At 55.0% G+C, this 10829-nt stretch overlaps 1 protein-coding gene across 5 annotated transcripts in view; it reads left to right on the forward strand.

The window, feature by feature from the left end:
- LRRC20 (leucine rich repeat containing 20) overlaps positions 1 to 8112 on the forward strand; it is a 45346-nt gene extending 37234 nt beyond the window's left edge. For 4 of the 5 annotated variants that reach the window (XM_074296533.1, XM_074296535.1, XM_074296532.1 and 1 more), the window contains 2 exons: positions 1664 to 1831; positions 5572 to 8112. In XM_074296533.1, the coding sequence (XP_074152634.1) occupies positions 1664 to 1831; positions 5572 to 5729 (326 nt within the window). In that variant the 3' untranslated portion in view covers positions 5730 to 8112. The remainder of the gene's footprint in view (positions 1 to 1663; positions 1832 to 5571) is intronic. The other variant, XR_012487146.1, reaches the window with a different exon arrangement.
- The last annotated feature ends 2717 nt before the right edge of the window (positions 8113 to 10829 follow it).

The raw sequence follows: 10829 nt of genomic DNA on the forward strand, positions 1-10829 counted from the left end.
GTGATCTGTCCAAGATTACACAGCTCATAAAAATCTGAAACGTGACTAAATCCCACGTCTCCCCAACTCCAACTCCATGGAATGTTGATGATATCTTCACTAAGAAAGGCACGGTGCTACGGTACCTAAAAATCTGGAGGTCGATACTCAAATCCTCCATGTGCTGCTTTTTAGCTTTGGGATCCCTAGCAAGTACCTAACCTGAGACTCATTTTCTTCATCTGTAAAATGGGAATCATTTTGGTCTGACTTTGTAGTGCTGCTCTTTTGGGGAACTTGCTCTAAGAAGGAGGTCTCAGGAGAGTCTCTCTAGTTGCCCTCTAACCTTGTTAGGGGAGGGGAGGGAACAGATTCTAACCTTTTTGAGAGCAGTGACCAGGTCACATAGATGTCTTTTGTATTCCTAGATGGAGCTTGGCACAAAAGTGAGCATGGAACAGGTACCCAGAAAGGGCTCGTTTGTTGGCTGCCATTGGCCCTCCTGGTGCAGGGAGCTGAGTGCTGGTAGAGTCCTAGTCCCCCAGGCTCCAAACGTTTCTTCCACATCTACACAGTCTAATCAAGACACTTAAAAACACTTAGGGATTTATGGATTTGTTTTATAGGACTTGAGAATTGAACCATAGAACTATTGTTTGAGCAGTAAAAGGGAAAGGGGACATATCCCCATTTTAACATTGGGAAATTTAAAACAAAAGCTAGAAATAAGCTTCAGAGCTCTTCTAAGTTTAGCTCCTTCATTTCACAGATGAGGAAACAGACCCAGGGTCATATGGCAGGTAAATGTTGTCTTCATAAATCCTTAACATATTAAGGATTAACATTAACATTAATTATTAGTTAAATATTAATTAACATTAATATTAACATATTAAGCTTCTCAAGAGTGCCCATGTTCTCTGATCAAATAATACTTCAGGAGATCCCACTTACAGAGAGGGACTAGTATATTTTATAAATATTTTCCTTAGAAACAATTTCATTAATTCCTTGGGATGAGACGGAATGGTTGACTTTTAACCCTCGCTGTGGGAAGGAGTGTTCACCTTGCTGATACACTGACATTTCAAAGCAAAATCCACAAAAAGAATAATGGTTTATGTTCAGCCTTCATTTGTAAAATCCTTTGGAAGTTTCTTTAGGGTAGAGACTATCTTTTTGTCTCTTTTTTATCTCTGGTGCTTAGCACAGAGTCTGGCACATAGTAGGTAGATGCCTAAGGAATGTTTATTATTTAAAAAAAAACAACAACAACAACAATGAAAAAGAGAAGAGTCCCAAACTCCAAAGAAATATGAGCTGCTGGGAGCATGGAGGGAGGGTTACGGGATTCAGAGCTAGAAAGGACCTCGGAGATCAGTTTAACCCTGCTCATCTTACAGAGAAGGAAACCGAGGTCCCCATAAGGAAAAGGCCTGTCCAAAGTCAGACAAATGGAATTTGAGCTTAGGACTTTAGAGCGGCGCTGGCCGAGGTCTCACAGGCAGGCCTGTCCTAGGGAGTTACAGGGGTGGGAAGGAGGCAGATTTTGAGACCAGGTCAGCTGCTCCCTAATTCCATGCTCCAGAGCTGGGACTTTCACTTCTTAGTGCCCAAGAAAAACTGGAAGAGGCAGGTGAGCTCCTGTGTGTCTTATCAGCTCGTTCTTTTCCCATCATCCCAGAGCTCAACCTGGAGGGGAATGCTCTGCGCCGGCTCCCTGATGAGGTCAGCACCCTACAGCACCTCAAGGCGATCAATCTGGCCCGGAATCAGTTCCAGGACTTCCCAGAGAAGCTCACGGCCCTGCGGGCCCTGGAGACCATCAACCTGGAGAAGAATGCGATTGTGGGTGAGTTCTCCCGGGGCTCTCTGTCTGTGAGAGCAGGAGTGGGGGGGGGGGGGCCCGGAGAGGGAAGGAATCCTAAAAGGTCAGCGCTAGAGGCCCCGGGCCAGGTATGTTACAGGTGAGCTTGTCAAACCTTTGCTAACGTGATCCTCCGAGACAGAGAAAGAAAAGCTCTGCCAGACTTCTTTTATGAGACAAATAGTCTTACACCTGAAACTGGGAGGGATTAAACAAAGAAAACAGGACACCAGTTTTGCTAATAAATAAACGAATGTGGATTCAAACATTTTAAGTAAAATCCCAGCAAAAGAACTGGAGATTTCTCTGATTCTCTGCAGAAATACACACGCACACACATCCCTGTACATGTATAATTACGTAACCAAGATAGATTTATAACGAGGTTCAGTGTTAGGAAAATGATGAACATTAACTGTACAAAGAAATAAAAACAACAGGAATGTCTGAGCTAGAGGGGATCACAGGAGAGCCTGTTGAAGCTTTCAGCCTCTTCCCCATCATCGCCACTGGTCTCATTGTATGGAGAGGATCTGGAGGCCTGGGGAGGGGTCCTGACCACCCCCCCAGATCACCCTGTGGCAGAGCTCTGCCCAGAACTTAGACTTGTCATCCGGGACTCGATCTCAAGAAAAGCCTCCGTGGGACTGAAAACGGCTGATGTATAACAGCGTTCTTCCCATTACTTAATGACTGGTGGGATTCAGGGCCACCAGCCTCTGAGGGTTTAAACCTGTTCCTCTCTTTGGGGTTGGGAGACCCCCTGAGAGAGCCACTGGGGTGAGTGAAGGGAGAGCAGAGAGGTGAGACCAGATGGGGAAGGTCTCTGAAATCTGATGGCAGACCCGCTGTCTGTGCCAGCCCTCAGCCTTTGGAGTGCGGGGGGCAGGGGGCCCGCTGGGAAGGACAGCCCCTTCGGAGGAAGTCTCTGGAGCCCGTTTCAAATGGAAGTTCCTTCGGGAGCCGGGAGGAGCTGGCCAATGGGGTCTCCTCCTGACTGTGGACCAGCCTTGGCGGGGCGGCGAGGGATGGCAAGAAGAGCCTTCTTAGCTCCTTTCATCTGCACTTTTTTAACCTGGGGTCCATGAACTCGTTTAACATTTTGATCAAGTCGGTGGGCTTTAGTCCATCAGTGCACATTTAATAAGTGGCTCCTATATGCCAGGCCCTGCTCCACATGCCAGGGCTACAGAGGGGCAGAAAGCAGGCCCTTTAGTCAAGGAGGGGCCAACAGGAACAGCAACGGACAGACAAGATAAATTCAGATTAAATTGGGGCTGATCTCCTCAGCAAGGCTCTAAGACTAAGGAGGATTGGCAGGGCTTCTTGCCAAAGGTGAGACTTAAGCTAAAATGGGAAGGAAACGTGGAGGGAAGGGCAGAAAACAGAGATGAGGGGGGAGAGAATTCTGGACTGGGGACAAGAGGAGATGGAGTCTCCTAGTGCCCCGGAGAGCAGAGCTGGGGGGTACGGCGATGGAGGGGGAGTCCCCGGGCTGCTCCCTTTCTCCCTCCCCCATGGGGTCAGTGGGTCCCACAGCAAGAGTCTCCACGTAGAGAGAAACTGCGTGTGGAGTAGAGAAGGCCCGCACACCCTTCTCTAAGCGTTCAAGGCCTCTCTGATGGCCAGAAGAAGAGCTAGCCTGTCATGGGCGGCCGCCATGGGCATGGCTGGGCCCCAGAGGGAGGAGCTGTGCGGCTGCCCAGCAAACAGCTCGGTCCGTGGGCTGTGGGCTCTGGGTCGGGAGTTTGAGAGCCCAAGTTGGGTTGGAGGGAGGGACCAGAGCCACCTCCTCAGCGGTAGAGGGTTTCTCCTCCTTGGGGACTCTGGGGGAAAGCAGGAGAGGAGAGGAAAGAAGGGGGCACTGCCATCGAGGCCCTGGCCTTGGGGCATTGCTGTGCCTGCTGTGTGTGGTTTGGGCAGGTCCCTCCTCTCTGCATCCTCAGCTCACCCATGGGTGGATGGGAGGGATTACCCCCAGGTGGACAAGGTGGGAGCGGGGCCGGACAGTGGCGGGGGCAGGGGCTCTGGTGCCCACGAGGGCCAGGTGCCCATTGTACAGAGTGAGACAGGGATGAGCACACTGACTCACAGGGCAGAGAGCAGGATGACCTCGGGGTGCCTCTGTCAGAGGCCTGCAGACTGGGTTAACGGAGTACAGCTGGGCCATCTGTGCCTCCCCCAGATGCCCTCCTGGGTCTCTGCCATCCCTGAGCTCAGCACCTTTCTGCATGTCCTGTGCCACTAGGTTGGCAAAGCGGGCAGAACGCTTGGTCTCGAGTGTTCTCAAACACTTAGCTCGGCTGATCCTCATAACTCTGGGCAGCAGGTGCCCAGGTGTGCCCATTTTACAGGTGGAGACACTGCGGCAGGCAGTTAGCAAGTGCCTTGGGCTGGTGGATGGGGCCAGGCCCAGGCCTCTGTGCTGGGGGTGACAGCCCTCACTTCCTGGGCCCATTCTGGGGCCAAATGGAGGGTCCAGAAATCTCCGGGTGCTGGGTGAGGGTCAGCTGGGGGCGTTTTCAGAGACACCCCCTCAGGGCTGCAACCAAGCTCCTGAGTAAAGGTCTCTAGTCTCCAGGGCTCCCCAACACCCCTTCCCCCACCCCCCAGCACAAATGATAATGGCAGTGGTCAGAGATCCTGCGCTCTGGGCCCACGGGTGGGCGGCGGCCAGGGGGAAAGAGCAGAAGGGAGGTCACCCCTCTTCTCCAGAACTCCACCTGTCTGTGGCGGGGCTGTCCCCAAGGTTGGCCAGGCGCAGGTGTCCGGGACAGGTCTGAAGGGAGCCAGTGTGGGACAATGGTACCATAGAGCCCTGCCCGTCCTCCTGAAGGCCTGGAGCCAGGAGAGGTCCCAGCTCAGACCCCGGGGGAGCCTCCCTTCTCTCTGACGCCCTGGTGACCTCACCCTAGTTTGGTTTTCAGTCCCCTTGAGACTCAGTGTCAGCAGGGAGGGCAAGGAGCTCTGGGGAGGGCAGCGCCAGGGGGAGGCACAGCAGGCTGGGCCCCCCTCACTGCCATCTGCTTCCTGATGGCCCCCTTTTCTGGGGAACTGTGGGGGCACTTGTCCCCTCTCTGGGAGGGGGATGGTTATTGAACCTGAGCTGCCTGGCTCTGGGAGATTAAGTGTGGCGACAGCGGGGGGCGGGGGCCCTGGCCGGCCGAGTGGGAGCGCCCTGCCGAGGGGCCTTGGCCGTGTCCGGGCTGGGGGTTGGCCCTGCCGCCGGGCCCGATTCCTGCTCCTCTGGGGCTGGGCAGAGAGGGGGCTCTGTGGGCACTGGGAGCCTGGGCGGCCATTCTTGGCCTTTTTAGGCCAGAGACCCCAGGCAGGCTGCGCAGGCTCCCGGGAGGCCTTCCTTAATGGAGGAAAAAGACTCGTCTGTCGGCCCTGGTAGAGAGGTCCCGCCTTCGTCTCACCGCCGGCTCCCAAGCCTCAGCTTCCTGGCTTGTCAGCGGGCCCTGGACCCTGCTCTGAGAGCCTTTCCTTTTCCTAGGGAGATGTCCGCCGTGCTCGCTTTCCCGCCCCCTTCGCTTCGGAGTCTTTCCCTCCTTTCCCGGCAGTGAGACGTCCTATTACAGGCTCCAGCTCAGCAGGACTGACGTAGCATGGAGCTGACCTCAGGGGTCACTCAGGACCACCTGCCCATTTGGCAGGGGAGCAAACTGAGGCTCTGCGGTGGCCAGGCTCTCAGCTCCCTTTGCTGTCTCCTCTCTCCCCAACAGATGTCCCCGTGGAGAAGCTGGCCGCCATGCCGGCGCTGAGGAGCGTGAACCTGCAGCTCAACCCTCTGAACCCCGAGGTGCGCGCCATCGCCAGGCCCCTCATCAAGTTTGATCTCCTCGTGTCCCCCGAAGGAGCCCAGAGCGATTCCGCCCAGTAGGGGGCTCAGGCGCCACCGGACCGGACCCAGAAGGGCAGAACCGAGGGGCCTGGCACCTGGAGCCTGGCAGGGCCCAGCGGGCACCTCTGGGGGCAAGAGAGGGAGGGTGTGTGTGGGCATGGTGTGTGTGTATGTGGGGGACATGGGGGTGCTAGCATGGCAGCCGGACCCCCAGAGCAGTGGTGGAGGAGGGGCGGGGTGGGGGCAGGGCAGCCCTGAGCTTCTAGCAGAGAGGAGTGGCCGTGGTGGGCTTCTCCCGCCATCCTAGGAAGTAGCTGGGGAGGAGTGGGAACTGTCCTGGGGTCCTCACGGGCTCTGGGCCCTGGCCCCCCACCTGACTGGATTCTGGAAGGAAAGTGCTTCCTCCCTCCCCAGGCCCCTGGGGGGCTGCTGCTCTGGACTCACGGGGTCTTTTCCTGCCAGAGCGCAGCCCCCCAGACTGGTCCTCAAACAGAAAAGGAAACTGAGGCCCTGAGATGGACGTAGCCAACTCACGGGCACGTAGGAAGTGAGTGGCTGGCGGGGTCCCGGGGTCCCGGCTCTGGAGCTGGGGGGTGCAGTCTGGAGGAAACGGGCCCAGAGGGAGCCTGCAGGTGATGCGGCAGGATTTGAACCCGGGACCTCCAGCTGCAGCCAGGCCGTTTCAGCGGCAGGTTGCTCCTCCCTTGCATCCTCCAACCCTTTGGGTTCCAGGGCTGGGAAGTGGACGCCCAGGTGGGCCTGCCGCCCCAGGAGGCCCGGGTGACATGGGGGGCTGCCCCCCAGTCTGGCCTGGGCTCCCCGTTGGCCTCTCCCAAGCTCAGTGGGATTCTACCTCTCTAACATGCCATAGCCTTGTTGTGAACCTCAAAGGAGATCATTCATGAGCATCTATTAAGTGCTTCCTGCGTACCGGACTGTCGGTCCCTGCTCGTGAGTTTACATGAGCACACAGAAGTATATGCAAAATGTATACAAGGTGAATATAAAGTGATGGGGGGGAGCGGCTGGAGGAGGGGCCAGGGAAGGCCTCAGTCAGGAGGGGCCCCAGCATCCACTCCCCACGCCAGGCGCCGTGCCCTGACCGCCAGCGTGCCCGTGAGCTCCGCCTCTTCCCTGGCGCCAAAGGGCGGGCACTGGGTCAGGAGGCCCTTCCCTCGGGCTGCTCGGGACTGCGGCTGCTGTGGGCTCAAGCCCTGGCTCCGGCCTGGTGACCGTGGACAAGTCACGGACTTCTCTGACCCTCAGTGTCCTCCTCTGCAAATGGGAGATCATCACATGACCGGTTCCGAGCTTTGGAAACCTTCAGGTTCTCTAGAAGGGGGAGCTTGGGTCCTGCAGAGCCCATGAGGCAGGGAGGGCAGCGCGCCCCCCACCCAGGTCCCCCTTAGAGACCGCAGGAATGGGCCAGTCTTGTACAACAGAGAATCTGATTGGGTGCTGGGGCGGGGGTGTCACATGGTGAGGAGCGGGGGGACAAGGATGTCCCGGATCCGGGAGGCCTCCCGAGCGTCCGCCTTTGGGCCTGCCGCCCACCCCAGTCTCGGTGCCCCCCATGCCTGCCCCTCCTGGCAGTCACTCCGGAGCGACTCTCTTGACCCGCACACACATGTACACACACAGTCCCTGCCCTTGCCGACCCTGCTGTGCTCTGCCCTCAGTGCCTTCCTCCTGACCACAGACAGAACCTCGGTCCCTTCTTCCTGTGGGCAGGGACCGACCTTTGTTGGGGCCTTTTTCCCCCTCAGTGCCTGGCACAGCACCTGGCACATAGTAGGCCTTTCCTAAGTCCTTGCTGCTTGACTGGCTGCCTTCCCATGTCCACCTCCGCCGCCCCTTCCAGCACCGCCCGCCTTCCCCCACTCCGGGTGCTCCCTCCCCCCACCATCGCCAAGGGCCCATTTCTGTGACCGTGAGCCTCGGGTGTAACTTGAAGGCTGCCATCCTGACTGACCGGGCCAAGCCAGGAGAGGGACTGCGGGATGGGGGCACAGCAGAGGAGGGGGCCGGGGTCAGGGTCAGTCTGCCAGGGCTGAGGGTCAGAGGCCGGGCCAGACGGTTCTTGGATGGATTTCTGCCCCACCCAGGCTTGGAGCCTAACGTGTCACTAAACTTCAGAGAGAGGAACCGAGGGGAAGTGGCCCGTCCAGGACCACGAGTCACGACTGGACTGGCCGGTAGCCCCCTCTGACCGTGGCTGCCCGGCCTTGTGCACAGGATCTCCGTGTTGCCCACCGCCTGGGCACAAGGACGGGACGAGTTGTGCCTCTGGGAAAGGAAATCCCCTCCTCGCTCGCTTCTGGAAACTTGGCCAAGGGCGTGTTTTGGTTAAAAACCGCAAAACCTGCGACTTGTGGCGTGCTTGACTAGTTTTGGGTTTGCAATAAAGGACATGTTGACCTCGGCTGTGCAGTGGCTGGTTTGGGGGGTGCTGTTTTGTGGTATTTTGGCCGCCCATTGGGCGGTGATCCCAAAGCGGACTTTTACCTCTTTGTTTCCCCCAGCACTTCCTACAGAGGCGGCGCATAGTAAGCATTTAATTAATTAGCATTTTTTGGCTGGCTGACTATCCCCGTGGCCCCACGAATCCCACCTGGAAAAGGGGAAGCCTGCACCCTCCCCAAGGCCCGAAACTGGTGGGAGGCTCTTCCTTGGGGTTTGGCTGTCTCCGCTCTGCAGTTTTCCTAAAACACAGATAACTGAAATAAAAAACGCAAATGACCCAGAAAAGGTAAAACACCAAGTCCCTAAAATGGGAGTGGGGGGTTGCTTTAAATCAGAGGCAGCGTGCTCTCTGGGAAGAATAGTGCCTGGGATTCCAGAAGCTTGGGGAAATGTCTGTGGTCAGGGGAATGGATTTGGTCAAGGACTCTTCCCTCCTTGGGCCTCAGTTTCCCTCTCTAGAAATGGGGCCAGATCACATGGCCTCTGTGGCCCCTTGGGGCTATTGCAGTTCTGCAACCCGGCTTGTTCCCTGCCAAGAGGGAATAGGGCACCTTGGCAGTGCTGGGTCCTGAGGGGGGCGGTCAGCCTCTCTGCCCAGGGGTCCTCGGGGCCGTGCAGAAGGCCCCACTTCCTCCTGACAGCCCGGCTCCCCGGGCTACTTCCTGGGCCGCGGCATTTCCCCAAATTCTCCCAGTGTTTCACACTCATCCTCTTCCCCTGATTCTCCTTGCCTCGGGCACTTCCAGAAAATCTTTCAGGAACAGTTAAAACGTTGAAGCCCTGTGTGGGGACCCAGAATCGGAAAAGGAGTCTCTGAGGCCTTGGAGTCTTCCCACGGAAGGCAAGTGGGTCTGGGGCCACAGAGGGGTGGGAGACAGAGCTGGGGTCCAAACTCAGACCCCCGATGACAAATCCAGTGCACGTTTTACTCCGCTGCGCTGCCTTTCCCTGTTGCCAGAGTCTGTTCCCAGGAACCCGAGAGAGCCTTTTTAGCTTTTTCAATGACTTGGCTTTCACGTCTTCCCCCAAGTGCTTCATTGTAGGGTGGAAGGGCCCCTGGGTTCTTGAAGGCTGTGCCACGGGGGTGGGGGTGGGGGGCACGTGAGGGCTGCTCCAGCCGAGCTACCCAAGCAGCGAGGGAAGAGCTGATGGGAAAGGAAGAAGGGAGAGGTGGAGGGCAGGGAGGGAAAAGGGGAGGGAGGGAATGAAGGAAGTCAGGGAGGGAAGAAAGACTGACTTCACCCAACTTCCCTTGGGAAAAGGATGGAGACTGCTCAAGTGCCCATGTCCTGCTCTTGTCAACTCGTCCTTTCTCTATTACGACCGGATTTCCTAGCTTCACAATATTACTGTAGGCTGATGACTCTGGAGGTGCAAGAGGAATTCAGATTCCATCAGAAATTCTCCTTTTGGTAAATTTAAAGACTGATCAATAAAATGATGGTTAGGCAGCTCTTAGTCGAGCTGGAAAGGTAGCTTCTTACAGTGGCTTCTGTAATTGCAAGGTACAAAAAATGCACATTTCTCAGTTGACCATAATTGTATATGGAGAAAAAACAAAAGCAACATAAAAGAACAATTTAGAACATAATAAGGAAAATAAGGCATAAGGGATTTCGGATAAGTAATAAGCATGTGGAGGAGGCAGGATTTAAAGAGAAAATTTTGTTGATCTTTGTTAGGATTACCAGGTGAGAACTCAGGTTGAGTTGACAGTTCTCTGGCTCAGACCTTTGGTTCGGGCCTTTAAAGGGAGTTTACACCTTAGGAATTCTAGGAGGAGCAAGCTCATTGGTTGGAGTACGTCTTCCCAGAAGCCCTTGCGTTATCCCACGCCCATTCTCTGGGAGGATAAAAGAAGGGCTTCTGGGAAACTCAGAACTCAGGTTGTCTGGACAGTGACAAGGTGAGTTCTCACCTGGTAATCCTAACAGATCTTCAGGTCTTCCAAAATGAATAATCAGTGTCCTCCATCTTTCCTCATGATTAGAAGCCCAAGCCATAGAGGCAGGCCCCTACAATCAGGTCAGTCTCTGTTACTGTCTGACTACCTGTTGTAGAAGCAGCCACATATCCATGACAGCTTCTTAATATACAATTGTGCTTCCTTCAGACAGATCTGAGATTTCTACCACGTCCACTGCAAACTATGAACTATTCCCTCATCTGACCCTGGGCCAAAAAGAAGGAAAGGGAACTACAGCCCCACAGTTCTCGTTCAGAGGATAAAGTAGTTTCCTTGTCCATGTGGAAATCAAATGAGATAATATTTGTAAAAGCACTTAACATAACCCCTGGCCCATAGTAGGTACTCGAAAACAAATGCTTACTCCCTTCCTTTCTCCCTTTGTGTCCAAATATGTCTCACTCGTTTCTTCCTCTTTTCACATAACTTAGCCTACAGCGGGGAGGAATTTAGAGGCCATCTGATCGGAACCCCTGGTTTCATGATTTTTATTTTGAGAACTAAGGTTCAGAGAGGAAAGAGATTTGTTTCAAGTCACACCGGCAGAAAGCATCAGAGATAGAATTCCCACCCAGAACCTCTGACCTGTACAATGGAGCTTTTCCCTAATACCTCCTTCTTAATCTCTTAATTATCAAATTACTCTTTAGTAATACTTAGTATATTCAGAAGAAGTCTAGGCCTTCTCCATCCTGCTTCTTTCTTTCCCC

The sequence above is a fragment of the Sminthopsis crassicaudata genome, chromosome 2 (genome assembly GCF_048593235.1).
Source record: "Sminthopsis crassicaudata isolate SCR6 chromosome 2, ASM4859323v1, whole genome shotgun sequence".
Lineage (NCBI taxonomy): Eukaryota > Metazoa > Chordata > Mammalia > Dasyuromorphia > Dasyuridae > Sminthopsis > Sminthopsis crassicaudata.